Source organism: Bos indicus x Bos taurus, chromosome 16 (genome assembly GCF_003369695.1).
Source record: "Bos indicus x Bos taurus breed Angus x Brahman F1 hybrid chromosome 16, Bos_hybrid_MaternalHap_v2.0, whole genome shotgun sequence".
In the NCBI taxonomy this organism is placed as follows: Eukaryota; Metazoa; Chordata; class Mammalia; order Artiodactyla; family Bovidae; genus Bos; species Bos indicus x Bos taurus.
Genome location: NC_040091.1, coordinates 75,172,394 through 75,191,584, shown reverse-complemented (window position 1 = coordinate 75,191,584; position 19,191 = coordinate 75,172,394). Strand labels below are relative to the sequence as shown.

Below are 19,191 nucleotides of genomic sequence, written 5' to 3'. Positions count from 1 at the left end.
CATAGTCATTCCCTCACAGTACTTTGAGGGAGATCAATGTACTCGCCCGGGATCCCTCCGCCACTTCCTGGGCCCAAAAGGGAGAAAATGAGGAAAATGGAAATTAAATGTACAGTTAGTGCGAACGTGCTGATGTCAGTGCGTGGTGTCGGTGCAGTGGCTCAGTAATTTACCTGCTGGTTCTTACCTCGGGATTCTGGGAGCAAAACCAGGTAAACAAACAAAACCCGAAATTCCCAGTAATTCATAAGCGGTGGTCTTTACGGGCATGGCCCTCGACAGATAACTTCTCGGTTTTCATTTAAATTGTATATATCTGATAGTAATGATTGTAGCCTACATGTTACTCTCTGCCAGGGGTTGTGTTAAGCCCTGCACGTGTTTATCTCCACCTTCCCTTCCACCCTTGGAGCAGAGACCGTTATTCGCGATTCACAGAAGAGCGAGGCCGGCGTCCAGCCAGCTGGGAGTGGCGAGGCCAGGAGGGACACCGGCGGTTCGGCTTCTTTTGCTGTCCCTGCTGCTCGCGCTTCCTCTAAAGACATGAGGAGACTAAAAAATAACCTGTGGATGTGCGTACAGCCACACAGAATACATGAAAAAAAACTCCCTGAATGGAAAACCAAAATGAGGAAAGTGAGATAGGAAATTGTATTCACTGACACCCAATTTGACCTGATGTTGAACCCTGTTAGCTTAACAACACTTACCCAAAAATTTTTATAGAGGTGTTTTTGAATCCCTTAGGACTGATTCACAATGAGAACACTCTATGCTAAGTCGCTTCAGTCGTGTCCGGCTCTTTGTGACCCTATGGACCAGAGCCCGCCAGGCTCCTCTGTCCATGGGATTGTCCAGGTGAGAATACTGGAGTGGGTTGCCATTTCCTTCTCCAGGGGATTTTCCTGACCCAGGGATCTAACCTGTGTTGCCTGCTTTGGCAGGCGGATTCTTTACCACTAGTGCCACCTGGACAATACTTACTCAAAAATGTTTATAAAGGTATTTTTGAATCCCTTAGGATTGATTCTCAATGAGAACACTATAATTTTTAAGCAAAACGTTAATGTGAACGATGATACTTTCTAATACACTAAATTTATGTTTATTATTTCATACTGCAATGCTATTCATCACATTAACATTGCAAATATAAGCCCTCTTAAGCTCAAGTCACTGCAATGTTTGTTTCAACTCTTTTTAACAGGCTAGGAACCAACCACCTACTTGTGGCCTGTGGTTTACTTTAAACTCTTTCTATGATGGATGAGGTGGTATTATCCTCTCTGGAGTAGATGTATTTTCTGAGTCTGGAGGCTGTACATCCCCATGAACAATAGAATGCTTCTTCTAGAACTAAAGAATCCATGGTGGTTTTCAAAATGTGTCTAAAAAGTCTTAGCCATTCCTCTTTTCATTCAAGAGGGAAAATAATCTGTGTCTTTGGGTGGTGTGAACTTAGGGATTCACAATGGCAGAAGTGACATGGTATCTCTTCCTAGACTAGGTTATAAAAGCCTGCAGCTTAAATTCTGCCTGTCTTCTCACTCTTTCTTCTTACTTTTTCCTGGGAGTAGCCAGCTGCCCATCACCGGGCAGCCCTGTGGAGAGAGGCCATGTGGGGAGAACTTGGGCCCAGAAGTGAGCTCGGAGGAGAAGCTTGCTCCAGGACAGTCTCTGGAGACCTCACTGCCATGAACTTTGACCTCAGCCCCAGGGGAAATCTTGAGCCAGAGCCACCAGCTTAGCCCCTAGACTCCTGACCCACTGGACCTGTCAGGTAACAAATGTCTGTTGTTCTAAGTGGTTACAATCGGTCTAATTTGTTACACAGCGGTGGAGAATTAGGTGTCCCACACAGCACTACAAATAGTGACAGTTTTACTCCATCTTTTCCAATTTGGATGTTCTTATTATGTTGATAAATGTTCCCTCTATAACCACTTTGTTGAGTTCTTTTTAAAATCATAAATAGTTGCCTACAGACTAAAGAAATTTTTAATGAATTTTATTTGTGCCTGGCATTCTGAACTATTAGGACAATTATAAAACAGTCTTGCTTTTTCTCCTTTGCTCCTACAAACTTTATATATGTAAAATAAGTTAGGCCCCACAGCTTTCCTACTTCTTAATGTGCTCAGGCACTCAGTTGTGTCCAGCTCTTTTGCAACCCCATGAACTGTGGCCCACCAGGCTTCTCTGACCATGGGATTTTCCAGGCAAGAGTACTGGAGTGGGTTTCCATTTACTTCTTAATAACCTTAGTCAGTGCAGTCTTACCTGGAGGTTAGGAGATAAGACTGAATGTTCTGATCCTCTGATCATAAAGTTGGCTCTGCCAGCCAAAACTGGCAGCCAGCTCCAGTTTTAGGGGCTTTCCCAAAGTCACCTCGTTAACATAGCAATATACACATTTATTACTCTCAGCACTTAGTAAAAATCATATGATCATTGCAGTAGATGCACAAAAAGCATTTAACAAAATTCCACATCCATTTATGTTATGCTAGTGTTTAGAACTGTGAAGCACAAACCTTGTAGGGAGACTAAATGTATGAGAAATAGAGTTTGGTCATCTGAATGTCAAATTATACACACATTTTTATAAATCACAATTTGACAGAAGGAAACTCTTCTGAACTCATTTTAAGAGGCCAACATTACTCTGATAATAAGATCAGATAATGACACCACAAGAAAAGAAAATTGCAGACCAATATCCCTGGTGAATATAAATATAACAATTTTCAGTAAAATATTAGCAAACTGAATTTATCAACACATTAAAGGATCATAGGCTGTGATCTGCTGCTGATGCTCAGGTAGCTTTTATTCCAAGGATGTGGAAATGGTTCAACATTCACTAACCACTGTGATATAACTCATTAACACAATGAAGGATAAAAATCATAAGATCATTGCAATAGTTGTAGCAAAAGCATTTAACAAAATTCCACATCCATTTATGTTAATGCTATCAATAAAGTGGGTGTACAGGGAATGGCCGTACATGGCACAACTAATATTTAATGATGAAAAGCTGAAAGTTTTTTTGTCTATCATCAAGACGGACAAGGATACCCACTAAAAGACTTCCTGGACCCCATTCCACTGTGCTTGTGTATCTGTGTGAAGCCTTTCTAACACCAGTAAGCAGATCCCAGATGCCAGCAGGGTGTCCAAGAAATCAATTTAATTGTGACACTATCCAGAGATAAAATCAGATTCCACAGGTAAAGGGCTCATTCCCATAAGATCACCCTATACTTCAAACACTCAGTTTGTTACCTGTGCTTCTGACCAACCGCTACAAACTGGAGGTTCCTACAACCTCCTCCAACTCAGGATGCCAGTCAGGGTCTAGGTTGTCACATGTACTTCTGACCGACTGGCTATCAATCAGAGGTTCCCATTTTCCCCTCCTTGGGTTTGATTAATTTACTAAAATGGCTTTCTCACTAGATTATCAGCTTATTACAAAGGACATTAAAGACTACAAATCACAAGCCAGATGAAGAGATCAAAACCATAGTGAGATGTCACCTTACACCTGCCAGAAAGGCTGTTGTTAAAAAGACAAAGTTACCAAGTGCCAGCAGGGGTATGATGGAGAAGGAAATGGCAACCCATTCTGGTATTCTGGCCTGGAGAATCCCGTAGACAGAGGAGCCTGGTGGGCTCCTGTCCATGGGGTCGCACAGAGTCAGACACGACTGAAGCAACTTAGCATGCATGCATGCATTGGAGAAGGAAATGGCAACCCACTCCAGGGTTCTTGCCTGGAGAATCCCAGGGACAGGGGAGCCTGGTGGGCTGCCGTGTATGGGGTCGCACAGAGTTGGACACGACTGAAGCGACTTAGCATCAGGGGTATGACAAGAGAAACCTCAGCACTTTTGGTAGAGTGCAAACTGGTTTGCTGGTTGGACTTCCCAGGTGGCGCTAGTGGTAAAGAACCTGCCTGTCAGTGCAGGAGTTGCGGGTTTGATCCCTGAGTCAGGAAGATCCCCTGGAGGAAGGTGTGGCAACCCACTCCAGTATTCTTACCTGGAAAATCCCATGGACAGAGAAGCCTGGCGGGCGGCCGTCTGTGGAGTCATAAGGAGTCCAACATGACTGAAGCAACTTAGCACACACACAAACTGGTTCAGCCAGTTTGGTAAACAGTATGGAAGTTCCTCAAATAATTAAAAATGGAACTACTATATGATCCAGCAATTCCACTTATACAAAGAAAATGAAAATACTAATTCAAAAAGATACATGTGCCCAGTGTCCACTACATTATTTACAGTAGCAAAGATATGGAAGCAACCCAAGTATTCATAGATGGCAGAATGGATAAAGAGAATGTGGTATATGTATTCAGAGAAATATTATCCAGCCTTAAAAAGATGAAATTTTTCCATTTGTGAAAACATGGATGGACCTTGAGGGCATTACGCTAAATGAAATGTCAGAGAAAGACAAAGAACATATGATCTTACTTACATGTAAAATAAAAAACAAACCCATAAAAACAAATAAACAAACCAACCAAAAACTGAGCTTAAGGATACCAAGGGTTGATTAGTGGTTGCCAGAGTCTGGAGGTAGAATAGGGAGTTGGGCAAAACGGGTGAAGAAAAAGTAAAAACTTTCAGTTGTGGGAAAAAAAAAAAGTTGTTGGGATGTAACATACAGCAGGTAAGCACAGCTAATAATGTGTTAAAATAATATATTTTAAAGCTATAGACAGTAGATCTTAAAACTTCTTACCACAAAAAAATTTTATAACAATGTATAGTAATAGATATTTAAACAAAAGAGTAACAAAGTATTTTACCTTAAAATATTTTTGCTTTATTTATATTTATTTTCATCTTTCAGTGTTCATATTTTTGTAGAAATTTGAAATGTTTCTAATCAACTGATTTGTTCATTGGAATACAATTGCTTTACAGTGTTGTGTTGATTTCTGCTGTACAACAAAGTGAAACCACCATATGTTTACATATATCCCCTCCCTCCCCCCAACCCGCGTCATCCCACCATCTCAGTTGTCACGGAGCACCGGCTGGAGCTTCCTGTGCCACAGCGGGTTCCCACCAGCTACCTGTTTTACCCTTGGTAGTGTGTGTATGTCAATCTAATCTCCCGATTTCATCTACCTTCCTCTTCCCCCACTGTGTACACATGTTTGTTCACAACTGTGTCTCTATTCCTGCCCTGCAACGAGGTTCATCTGTATCATTTTTCCTAGATTCCACCTATATGCATTAGTATATGATATTTTTTCTCTTTATGACTTACTTCACTCTGCATGACAGACTCAAGCAACTGACAAAGGATTCATCTCCAAAATATACAAATAGTTCATGCAACTCAATAGCAAAACAACAAACAACCCAATCAAAAAATGGGCAGAAGACCGAAATAGACCTTTCTTCAAAGAAGACATACATGAAAGAGGCACATGAAAAGATCTAAACATCACTAATTATTAGAGAAATGCAAATCAAAACTGCCATGAGTTATCACCTCACACCAGTCAGAGTGGCCATCATAAAAAATCTACAGACAATAAATGCTGGAGAGGGTGTGGAGAAAAGGGAACCCTCTTGCTCTATTGTTAGGAATGTAAATTGATACATCCTTGTGGAGAACACTATGGAGGGTCCTTTAAAAGGTAAAAATAGAACTACCATATGACCCAGCAATTCCACTGCTGGGATATCCCTGAGAAAACCAGGGATTTAAAAATTTATAACTTAAAATGACACATGTACTCCAGTGTTCATTGGAACACTATTTACAATAGGCCAGACATGGAAGCAGCCTAGATGTGTATCAACGGATAAATGGATAAAGAAGATGTGGTACAAAAACACAGTGGAATATTACATAGTCATAAAAAGAAATGAAATCTAATTACTAATCTAATAAACTAGATCTAATGACTAATGTAGGTATGACACACAGGTTTTCACGTGTTTGTGAAATGATATTATGAGGATGGAGATAAGCATTTTTTATGAAATAAAGTCTCAGAAAACTTCAGAAGTTATGGAGAATGTTTTAGAAAGTTAGAATGATGGATGGAAGGAGGCACTGAAGTGATTGCATCTAATTTCTTCCCAAAGATGTTTTATAAATAGGACATGTAACATTTTGACTTTCCAAGTGTTAATGAAGTGCTTTTAAGAAGTGATTAGTTGGTCACCTGGATTATAATTGCACCATCCACATAATATTTAACATAAATTCTGGTTTACTTGATAAAATAAGAATTGGATTAATAATGAAAAGTTCAGTTTTATGACTGCATTTAACCAATGTTTCATTCACAATGAGGATACACCACTTTTCCTTCATGACAGGTTGTTCGAAATGTACGATTTGGTGTCGTTGGGCGATATCCACGTTTACATGTAAATTCAATAGTGTCATCTGTTCTAGTATAAAGTTTTTTATCATCTCTCCATTTTAACTGTATGTTATGTTGTTTCATCATTTCTTCTGAAATTACACATGCATCTGAAGTTAAAAAGAAACATAGAACATTAAGTAGTATACAAGTATATCCCTCAGGATTTTAGACTTCCAAGTAGAATCTTCTACACTGGTCCAGGATTTTATTCTCAAAATCTTTTCCAAGCCAACTTACTGAAAATCCATTATGTAGATTCCAATTAATGATATTAAAATGAGGTGCTACGTTTAATTTATTAAGTGTTATAATGAAGGAGTCATGAAGTCAATATCACATTGAGTTTATATTAAATAATCTTTCATTGCTATGATTCCTTGAACAAGAGTTTTTCAAACTTTATTTTCTCATGTATTATTATCTGTTAGTCACGCATTCAATAGAATTGTTGTTAGTCCATAATATTTCTATTCTAAATAGCAAAATGTTATACGAATTACACTGAGTTTCCCAGGACCTATGAGAAGATGAAAGCATTACCTAAGCACTTTGGTGGTTCAGACCACTCTCCATTCCGACACACTATGTGTCTGTTTCCCTGAAGTACGTAGTAGGCCTGGCACTGGTACTCAACAGCCGATCCTGGAGGATACTGTGATAATGGGAATGAGACAGTGTCTCCATTGTCTATTGGTGGAGGAGGCCCACATCTTCCTCGAGGGTCTAAACACATAATTTGACTTATTGAGAGACCAAAGAAAAACAGAGGTGAAAGAAAGCAAATAAAAGTATACCACAATATGTAATATCAAGATTTATGATTTCTGATGACAGAAATGATTCATTTAAGGAATTTTAATCAGTTAAACTGAGAGTCAAATTTTAAGGCCTTCCTTTCACCCCATGTGAAAGCATACATTAGACATTAACAAACATGTCTGCTTCGTGGTATTCTGGTACTTAAAAATGTTTTCCTTAATGAATGTATGCTAGAAAGATGGACTGCTACCATAAACAAAGGAAGTTTCTTGGTCTTAGGTATTAAGCATACTGCAATGGCTATTGAATCTTTAGTTATTTTTAAAATTGATTTTCATTTTTTTTCCAAGAGAAACATCAACTTCTTAAATAAAACTCAAGGAATTACAAATGTGTATAATGTGAAGGGAATTTCAGGCTTTCTGTCTGGACAAAATGAGAAGGGAACATTTCTGCTTATTTCTTCTGTTACATATTCCCTCTGTTAACTAAAAATCCTGAACAGAATTATAAAAACCAACACAAGAGGTTGTGAAGAGTGTAGAAAAGAAGTCGATTGTTTTGAGACCTTGGGATTCAAGGAGTTACGATGCACTGGTTGTTGGAGCTTTCACTTTGCTTTGTATGTATCAGGACCGGGCACTGAGATTGCAACCCAGAAATGATCTCACATTCAGGCAAAATTAACAAACAAAAAGGTCACAAGAAGGTTCTGCTTTCTTTAGGCACAGGCCCAGGAAAGGACCAACCTAGCAAGGCAGAAACATTTTTCACAGTACAGGACTTAGTCTAGAAAAACACCACAGAGGAAACCTAAGAGTAACGCTCTCTTCACCTTGATCAGCAGGGGCCTTTGATGAGCCTAGACTTTTCACCCGCGCTGGAAGGGAACAAGATGCCTGTCCTTGTGTTTGGACTGCACCCTGGGGGTTTCATGGTCTCCTGGAACCTGGATCTTACATCTGCCGTAAAGTTACTTTTGTGGATAGATGCTAAATTTTTATTATGGAAGGTGGGATACCAGGAGGAGCATCTTATCCTTTATCTTGCTGACATCACTCTAATCTCTGTGCTATTTTTGTCTGTATTTCATAATTGTTCTCTTCTTTCTGTTTGGAATTTCTTGTTTCTAATAATTTTGTATATTCTCTATTTTATTAATCTCTGTTTAGCAGATTGCTTCTGTTTCCTTTCTTCAATTAATAATAATTCAATCACATTACAGTTTTTTGGACACCTATATGTTTGGTTTGCAAATGCTCATTTAAAAAAAAATTTATTCTATATCAGAGCACAGCTGAACTGTTCAGTAAAGTGACTCAGGTGTTCAGTACAGTGTTCAGTAAAGTGACTCAGTTATACATATACATGTATCTCTTCCTGGAAATTGTTTTTATTGCAGTATAGTTGATTTGCAGTGTTGTGTTAGTTTCAGGCGGAAAGCAAAGTGAATCTCTTATACATATATCGACTGTTTTTTAGATTCATTTCCCATAATCACCCAATAAAGGTGATTTTTAAAAATTGTTAAAATCATCTGTATTCAGATTTGAATTACATACAATAAAATCCACGTGTCAGCCAATGATGTGACAATGTGTAAGTGTCACAAACCCAACCCACTAGAGGCAGTTTTCTTCTCCCTTTACAGTTCTGCTGTTCCTGTTCCATTTCTACTCCATCCCTCCCCCACAACTCTCCTCCTCTTGGAAGCTCATGTTTTCTGTCCCTCCGGAGCAATGCTGTCTTCCTACAACTTTGTTTATGGATTCATACAACATGCCTTCTCTTGCATCTGGCTGCTTTATGGCATCAAATGTCGGGCCCCGTCTGCTCTGTGGTGTCTTGCATCATTAGCTCACTCCTTTTCATTGTGGAGCAGGGTAGCTTTATATAAACATAAGTATGTTTATCCATTTTATCCTCTGTTGACTGTCTTTTGAAGTGCTTCCAGCTTGTGGCAGTTATAATTGAGCTATTTATGAGCACCTGAACTCAAGTCTTCGAGTAAACATGTATTTCCTATTTCCTGCTGTATATTTAAAAGTGAAATTGCTGGGCTATCTGATACATGCATGATTAAATCTATAGGAAACTGCCACACTGATATTCAGAGTGATTGTACCATCTTACATTCCCACCAGCAATGTGTGAGAGTTCCAGTTGAATCCTCACTAACAAACAGAATGATTGGGTTTTTTTTAACTGAGGTACAATTGGTTTCCAATACTGTGTTAGTCTGAGGTGTATAGCATGGTGATGCAGTACTTTTATAGATTATACTCCCTTGTAGTTTAAGACAGAGACTGTAATTCCCTCTGCTATACCATATACCCGTGTGGCATATCTGTTCTATATAATACATGGTACTTAGTACCCCTTAGTCCCATACCTCTAACTTGCCCCTCCCTACTTCCTTCCATCTTTTGGTAACTATGAATTTTTTCCTATATCTGGGAGTCTGTTTCTGTTTTGCATATACATTCAGTTATATTATTTTTTAGATTCCATATATAAATGATATCAGAGTATTTGACTTTCTGAGTTGAGTGCATTTCACTGAAGATTATATTCTCTGGGGCTATCCATGCTGTTACAGATGGCACTACTTCATTCTCTTTTGTGGCTGTGTAGTATTCCACTGTATATATACAATGGAAAACACCTGAGTTGGTTGCCAGGGGGGCCAACCTTGTGATGAGAAGATTAAAAGTTTCAATCCCACAACCCTGACCTCCAGGGAGGGAAGAGTGGCTGCAGATCGCATCAACTGCTGATGGCCCATGGCGTAATCAATTGCCCCTGTCATAAAACCTCCATAAGAAAAAAAGGATGGGATTCTGAGAGATTCCTGGTTGGTGAACATGTGGATGTGCTGGAAGAGTGGCTACTACGAGGGGCCTGGAAGTTCCTCGCCTTCTACACACCTCACCCTATGCATCTCTTCCATCTGAGTGTTCCTCAGTTATGTTCTTTATATTCTTTAAGCTGGGAATCTGGGAAACCAAATGTTTCTTTCAGTTCTGTGAACCACTCTAGCAAATTAATTGAATGGGAAGAAGAGGTGGGACCCTCTAATACATAGCCCGTAGACAAAAGCATAGATGACAAGCTAGACTGGTGACTGACTTGTGAAGTGGGCGATGGGAGGAAGAAGTCTTGGGGGCCTGAGCGTCTGCCTGTGGGAACTGATCGTATTTCCAGTTAGACAGTTTCAGGGAATTGCTTGGTGCTATGGAAAACATGCATCGTCGTGATAGGAAAGATCATTAAACAACTGGAATGGCCTATTTCAACAACTATAACTAGGTTTGTCCTAAGTTCAAGTAAAAGCCACGTGTGGTAACTGAAATATTCAATTTGACAAATTTGAAAAAGGCTAGTTTTCTTTCCCTTTGTTTCCTCCCTATGTATCATTCACTTACTTGCTGAAGGACCTTGTCAGAGTCAACTGGCTGCCTTTTAAAGTTCCATGCTGCTGCTGCTAAGTCACTTCAGTCGTGTCCGACTCTGTGCGACCCCATAGTCGGCAGCCCACCAGGCTCCCCCGTCCCTGGGATTCTCCAGGCAAGAACACTGGAGTGGGTTGCCATTTCCTTTTCCAAGGCATGAAGGTGAAAAGAGAAAGTGAAGTCGCTCAGTTGTGTCTGACTCTTAGTGACCCCATGGACTGCAGCCTACCAGGCTCTGTTGCTGCTAAGTCGCTTCAGTCGTGTCTGACTCTGTGCGACCCCATGGACTGCAGCCTACCAGGCTCCTCCATCCATGGGATTTGCCAGGCAAGAGTACTGGAGTGGGGTGCCATTGCCTTCTCCATTAAAGTTCCATGAGAGAACCATATTTTGACTTGCTTCTTTTGATGCATTGTTACATTATGTGAAGCTATTAGGATTCACATTAAAATGCTGTATATTCAAAAGCAGCACAATATGTATTACCAAGATTTGTTGATTCTGATAAAAATCGTTCACTGAAGAAACTATATAATGTGAGAATTATAGTTTTTCACCATGTTCTTGGCTAGTGTTTGCTATTATTACCTACATTTAACTTATGTAAGTAGACAAAATGATTTTCTAGTGATGACCCAGATATTTGCAGCTCTACTTAGGCAGAGTTGGAACCTTGAACTGAAAAGGTGATGATGGTAGCAACAGCAATATTGCCTGTACTTAATATTGTTATTTCTCTATAAAATATAAGTGAATACCGGACCTGAGAGCACAGCATGTTACTCACAGACATGACGGCATTCAGGAGGGGAGGACCAGCCTCTTTCTCCACATGTAATGTTGCTCTGACCATTTGGGAGGCTGTAGCCAGTATCACACACAATGTGAATGATGTCACCTTCTCGGTGCGTTTGTCCTGAAGATGTAGATTGACCATTTTCCACCCAAGGGAAAAAGCACTGTCCTAAAAGGCAAAAAATGACTGGTACTCATTTTGCAATGAAAGAGTATGACATTTTGCGAAGTTCCAAAGAGAAATCAAGTACAAAAAAATTGCTTCTTAAAATTTGGCCATGCATGTAAAAAATTAGTATGCCATGTCATTAATTCCAACTTGTATAATGAAAACATTTTTCATTTGTAAAGTCACTTTCCACAGACATCTTCTCATAATAACTGTCTTAGGTCATCTTTGCTGGCTCCTCTGGTCTCCACTGTCCAGACCCTGAAATTCCTTCAGGCACAGCCTCTCCACCCACTGGACACACTGATAATTCATCCCAGTAATGAGTAGGGTGCTTACTCACTGAGGCACTTTGGTGTTGGGGACCATCCTTCCTCTGTACAGTTTATTCGAGTCCAGAGTGATTGTGAAGGAGTCACAAAGCTGTGTTCACAGGTGTAGTAGAAATATTTCCCTACATCAGCTGGGAAGATTTTTTTATATCTATTTTCATTATATATGCTTCCATGTTTTATTTCTGGAAAATCACACGTTTTTCCTTAAGAAAAAAAATAGTTATTGTACATTAGTGAGTAGTTTTATGTTTGTTAATAATCCCACTGATGAATTTATTCTTCTTCTTAGCTTAATTATCTCACTTGTAGTAGTGATAAAGATCTGGGACAGTCTATAACTAACAGGGTGCAAAGGTCCTGGAGAAACGCAGGATGTTTATGTTCTTTGGAAGTGTTTCTAATATTGACATTATACAGGGGAAAAGAAGAGAGAGAAAACATAATGTATTTTCTTTTCCTTAGAGTATGAGGTAATTTCCCTATAAGTTTACTCTTCATCATGACGACACAATGCGGACAATTTCCACAAGTCGCCTATTAAAATATAAAGACCCATGAAAGTAGGTAAAACACGAAGCTACGCTTAAGAGGGAAGCTGAGTGTTCAGATCTGTTTCAACTTACCTCGCCCATGAGCACAGCAAACCCACAGGGTGAGGATGACATTGAGTAGTAACAGCATGTTAGACATTCTCAAAGGCAGGTTCATGCAGATGTTCCAGTTGTGTGGTTTGGTTGTTTAGCAGCTCCTCAAGTGTGACTCCGAATTTAAGGGGATATCTATCAATGTGATGCTAGTTAAGTGAGGTCACTTAGTATCAAAGTTCAAAGAACTTTGCCAAATCCCTGAATTCCTGGAAGTGGTTTCAAAACAATTTCTTGAATTCATTCCCAGATATGTACTTGTCTGTTGGGAAAGACAGAAGGCAAGAAGAGAAGGGAACCCAGAGGATGAGACGGTTGAACGGTATCACCACCTCAGTGGATACGTGTTGGAGTAAGCTCCGGGAAATGGTGAAGCACAGGGAAGTCTGGTGTGTTGCAGTCCATGGGGTCCCAAAGAGTCGGACACGATTGAGTGACTGAACAACAACAAATGTACTTGTATGAGTTTGTTTCTTTTTAGGGAGAGTACTAGACTGGCCTCCAAAGTGATATAAAACACTGATTTTTAAATTAAACACTTCTTGAAAAAACACCATTTCTTTCTCAGCCAAATGAGTAACCGAGTCCATGTCACTAACACTTTCTCATGGCCTTTACTTACCTTTTCCCAGCTTTGCGTGGGGTAGGGATTTATGAAAATGGATGTGTTTTTGGACCTTACTCCACCCTCTATATTTTCTTGTGCTTAGGGAAGCACCAGTTTTTTTGGAACTCACTTGGGATCATGCTAATAAGTACAGGAGTTTCAGTGTATTCTCGGCATTAAGTATTGAATGTGCTTTGTGTGTGTGCTTCCTTGAGTCTGACTCTTTGTGACCCCATGGACTCTAGCTGCTAGGCTCCTCTGTCCATGGGATTTCCCAGGAAGAGATACTGGAGTGGGTTACCATTTACTTTTCTATAACGTACTTTGAGGCACCTTTTAATTTTAAAACATATTCAGATGTACACAATGATAATCTTCTTTTTATAGGAATATAACTCAAGAATCTGCATCTGTTCTTTCACTGACTTATTTGCTTTTATTCTTTATTTTGTTTATATGTGTGTATTTATATAACCAATTATATTTGTCATCATTTAAACTGTAATTCTTTTAATAGAAGAGAATTTCTATTATCAAGAAATTCTATTATCTAATTATCAAGCAGATAATTAACATGGAAAATATAATACTATTATAAAGGAAAAGAAAATAGATCAGTCACCAATGTGAGAGTTAATGCACAGAAATTATTATTTCCTTACATAATATTACTATAATAGTTTCAAAATACTAAATTATTTATTAATGTCATTAAAACTTCCAGAATAGAAAAACAGCTTATAGCAACTAACCCTTCTCTAAAGAAATATTATAAACTAATACAAACTACAACAATGAGTACTTGACATACTGAAAGAAAGCAAAAAATGGTAAGTGTCCAACCCTTGAAAAAATGGAACTAAACTGGGCCCTGTATTTACCCATTTTTGGGGAAATTCCCCCAAATCTTCATATTTCTCCTTATCTACAAAATCCACATGAGTATTTATGGGGTGAAACTGCAAAATCAGATAAAATAAAATTAAAAAGAGAATTACCATATAATAATAAAGAGTGTTTTATAATAAATAGTCCAGATGGTGTTGAATTCACTGAGGCAAAAGAAAAAAAGCCATTACGCTGGTAAGTGGTAAGGGCAGAGCAAAATGTAATTATAACACGTAATGTTTACAAATTAAGGCTTCCACCAAAAAAAGGCTGTTAGACCAATTGTATTAAAAAATTCATACGAAACAAAAATTGAAAAGCCACACTGTGGCTTTTATTAAAAGCCACACTGACTTTTATAAATAGTTAAAAAACTTTATGAAATGCATTTGAGAAAATGTTTGAAGAGTGCTACACTGCAAATTGTAAAACAAAACTGAGAAAAATGTTAAAATGCAAATCAAGGAAGAAGTAGATGGTGATTCTTTAATTTGTCCTCCAAAAGTTAATGATATGATTTAAAAATGCATGTGCCAATGGCCAGATCAATCTTGAAAATAAAAGAAGATTCATAATACCAGATATCTAGATTTATAATTAAGGTATTGTGTTTATCACCATGTGGTAGTTGGCTAATGATAGTCAAACTGATCAGTAGAAAGAAGAGAGTTCAGAAATACACACCCACCCAGAGATTACGTTTTGTGCACCAATGTAATTCAGCAGGGAAGAGAAGTTTTCCCCAGAAAGAGTGAGGTGACAGACAGTTGCCTTTTGGTTGGTAAACAAAATAGAACCCTTTAAAAAAATGTTTTTATTGAAGTATAGTTGATTTACGATGCTGTGTTTATTTCTCTTGTATAGTAAAATAGTTCAGTTATGCATATATTCTTCTTCACATTCATTTCCTTTGTGGTTTGTCTCACAATATTGAATACAGTTCGCTGTGCCGTATGGTAGCTTTGTTTTATCTTTCGTATCTATAGTAGCTCGTGTCTGCTAATGCCACTCTCCCTACTCTTCCTCCCCCACACCGTTGGCAGCCACGGGTCTGCTCTCCATGTCTGTGAGTCTGTTTCATAAATGGGTTCCTTTTGTCATATTTTAGACTCCACATATAAGTGATATCATATGGCATTTGTCTTTCTCTATTTGCATAGTTAGTATTGAGAATCCTTTTGATGTGCAACTCAAAAACCAGAAAACTTAATTAATTTATGACTTTTCTTTTTCCCTAGGAGAGTGTGTGGGAATTTTCCTGTAAGTTTACTCTCCATCGTGATGACAAATATAGACGATTTCTACAGAGGCACATGGAGGTGGATAAACATGAAGTTACACTCAGGAGGGGAACTGAGTGTTCAGATCTGTTTCAACTTTTTCCATGAGCACAGGAAACCCACGGGGTGAGGACGACATTGAGTATAACAGTATATTAGACATTCCCAACGGCATGTTCATATACATATTCCAGTTGTGTTGTTTGGTTGTTTAGCGGCTCATCAAGTGTGACTGAATTTAAGGGGATTTCTATCAATATGATGCTAGTTAAGTGAGGTTACTTAGTAAATATCAAAGTTCAAAGAGCTTTAAAAATCCCTGATTTCCTAGTAGTGGTTTCCCAACAGTTTCTTGAATTCATTCCCTGATATGTACTTTTACAAGTCTTTTTTTTTTTTTTTAAGACAGTAACAGACTGACTCCAAAAGTGATATAAAAATCTAATTTTTAAATTAAACACTTCTCAAAAATCGTTGAAGTTCCCTCTCAGCCAGGTGAAGCGTATGTGAATAACTGATTCCATCTCACCATCACTTTCTCATGCTTTGCTTGGGGCTCTATGGAAACCAACGTGTCTTTGGACCTCACTCCACCGTGTATTCTTTCTTGTGCTTATAAAGGGAAAGTCCCTCAGTCATCTCTGACTCTTTGAGACCCAGTGGACTATAGCCCACCAGCCTCTGTCCATGGGATTCTCCAGGCAAGAATGCTGGAGTGGATTGCCATTTCCTTCCCAAGGAGATCTTCCTGACCCAGGAATCAAACTCGGGTCTCTCACATTGCAGGCAGATTCTTTAGTGTCTGAGCCACCAGGGAAGCTGGTGCTTAGGGAAGCACCAATTTAAAAAAAAGAAAAAAAAATCACTTGAGATAACAGTAGTGAGTACAAGAGTTTCAGCATATTATTGACATTAAATATTCTTTAATGTGCTTTGAGGCACCTTTTAATTTAAAAATATATTCAGATGCACACAAAGATACCCTGGAGGGGGCATGGCAACCCACTCCAGTATTCTTACCTGGAGAATCCTCATGGACAGTGGTACCTGGCAGGCTACGGTCCATGGGGTCACAAAGAGTTGGACATGACTGAGCGACTAAGCACAGCACACCACAAGAGTGTGTCACTCCCATTTCCACTGGATTCCTGGTGCTATTAATCTTGTCCAAGGAGACACACCACCATGTATCAGATGCTGACTTAGCGCAGAGGGAAAATGGCCACAACCGGGCAAAGGACTGACACCTTGGAAACTCACTGAAACTGAGTTTTCTGACTGCTCTGCCACTGTTCTATCAATCGAACTGCTTCAGGTTGCTGGGGCCTATACATTCACTAGTGAATTCCAAAATTCACTAGGCCACTGCTGCATTTCTTTTCCTGTGACGTGAGTTCCTTGATCAGAAGCATTGCTCTGTGGACCGCCACCGTCCACAGAGGGTTGTTTTGGCAGATGCATTGTGCAGGGAAAGCATGTCCATCCAGAGTGACTTTGTATTCCAGGAAGAACAAAGCACAGCCCCTTCCATGATTAAGTGTCAGAGGAATCACCTGCCATCAGGTGGGTGGTCCTCACCCTGGGATTGTGCCACACTAGAGACTCAGCTGGTCTCTGCTGCTAGCAGACAGGACACTCAGCAGGGGCTAAGGGGATAGGCTTTGTGGAGTGGAAGTCATGTTTCTGAGAGCATAAATAACTTTCGTTCTGAAACCATGGCCCATTTGTACGTGAACCCACCAGGACATAACAGCAGAGGCTGGGGACAGTCTGACTGTATCCACCAAACACATCATCTTACCCACTTGACTTTTAAATTTGCCTCTGCTGAGATCAATCTTTGGTGAGGATCACATTGGACATACATTTCCTCACCTTTTTTGCTCATCAGAGAGATCTATCCACATACATCTTTCCATCTCGTGGCCAATTTTCCAACTATTTTCATTCTAATTCTTGGACCCCATTCTTTTCAACTTTAACTGCAGACATCCTAGTGTGGTTGAAAACATAATTTTCACTGTAATCTAGCTACTGGTAGAATGAAACTCTGGGTTTCCTTTTCAGGGATCCCAGCTCAGTGGGTACAGGAGATAAGGATTTTATTCAGGGTCAGCAGGGAAACTTTAAGGGCATTTGTGCAGCATCTGAACTGTCTGTTTCAGTTCCCGAGCTCGTCTCATTCTTTCTTCACTTTGTCTCTTGCAACGAGGATCAACCAGCCCACCCAATTCTACTCATTAGTTTTACAAAAATGCTCTACGATATCAAATACTTGTCTCCTATAAATACAATTGGAGGTATCGATTGTTGATATTTTGTGTATCTTTATCATCACAGCATGCCATGGACTATTAGCGTCATCTTTCCTCTGGGCAGTAGATGCATTCGTGCTGTTAAAAAAGTCAGATTTGAGGAGACTTCCCTGGTGGTTCACTGGTTAAGATTTTACCTTCCAACCCCGGGGGGTGTGGGTCTGAGCCTCAGTTGAGGAGCTAGGATCCCACATACCTTGTGACCAAAAAACCAAAATGTAAACAGAAGAAATATTGTAACAAACTCCATAAAGACTTTAAAAATGGTCCATCAAGAAAATCTAAAAAAAAGAAAAATCAGATTTGAGAATAAATTTCAGAAATTCCAGAACCAATTTTGAAAACTTATCCTAAAGGTTTTCTTCCTTTAGGATCCCTCATTGCCAAAGTCTATATAAAGAATTAAGAGTTCTTTTTAGAGGAATAGAAGCATATTCTAAATTAGTATAATACACGCGTGCGCGCACACACACACACACACACGGACAGAGGGACAGACATACATGGAGAAGTGAAGATTTGTTTAAAGAATTGTCTCATGTGATTGTGAGACTGGCAAGTCTGAAACCTGCAGGGGGCAGCCTGGAAACCTAGAAAGCATGTGTGTTGCAGTTTTGAGTTTGAAGGCTGTCTGGAGGTAGAGTTCCTTCTTTCTGGAAGGAGCTCAGTGTTTTCTCTTAAAGCCATCAACAGATTGGATGGACACCTACTTTATGGAAGGTACTTTGCTTTGTTCAAAGTCTGTGATTAAATTTTAATCACATCTTAAGATGCCTTTAGAGAAACATCTAGGTTGATAATTTGACCAAGTGCTTGAGTACTGTAGTCTAGCCAAGCTGACACAAAATTAACAAAATATTTAAGATGAACTTGGAGATTCGCAAACCAACTATGGAAGATCCACCTGATTTCCTCTTGCTGCCTGTAGTAAAATACATGTGATAAGATGTAAATTGAAGGATGAACTGTCAAGCCAAAAGAAATCAGCATGAGATGAGTTGACATTTCTCAGCCTATCCAGAGTGTACTCCCCAGTCAAGCCCAGAGTGAAGCTGGCCGGTCCTTGGCTTAAAAGGTTTGGCACGTGACTTGAGATCCAAAAAACTGTCTCAGCCTAAGCCAGAAATAGAGAGGCTGTTATCCAGGAAAGACCTGTGATGTACCTGCAGAGCTGAGAACTGGCACCTATTAGTGTGCAAGAGACTGACAAAGTTTTGAGAATGTCATCCCAGTAGAAAGCATTTCTATACCAGTAGAAATGCTTCCAGCCTGAGCTGAAAGTAACAGTCATCATATAAATAAAGGAAGAATGTCTTCAAAGACAGAGCCCTGCACCAGAAGTCTGGGCCAACAGGGCCTCTTCCAGTTGAGAAAGTAGGCTCACGTGCCTGGGGGGCCAAGAAGCTGGGGTGCCCCCTAGTGGCACAAGGACAGAACATCACCTTCACCGTTGATTGTTCTCTGTTCTTGGAACCTAATGAAAATTCTCCTGATGGGTTTTGAGTTTGTGATCTGTTACCCTTTTTTTTCAAAAATTT

General features: G+C 39.5%; 1 protein-coding gene across 1 annotated transcript; it reads right to left on the bottom strand.

Moving 5' to 3' along the window:
- Window positions 1–6,227: 6,227 nt before the first annotated feature.
- LOC113906941 (complement factor H-related protein 2-like) lies at window positions 6,228–12,695 on the bottom strand. Its single transcript, XM_027565761.1, has 5 exons — window positions 12,543–12,695; window positions 11,928–12,122; window positions 11,408–11,584; window positions 6,950–7,132; window positions 6,228–6,516 (listed from the first exon to the last, which is right to left on the bottom strand). The coding sequence occupies exons 1-5, from the start codon at window positions 12,625–12,627 to the stop codon at window positions 6,320–6,322; spliced, it is 837 nt and encodes a 278-aa protein (XP_027421562.1). The 5' UTR covers window positions 12,628–12,695; the 3' UTR covers window positions 6,228–6,319.
- Between the last annotated feature and the right edge of the window lie 6,496 nt (window positions 12,696–19,191).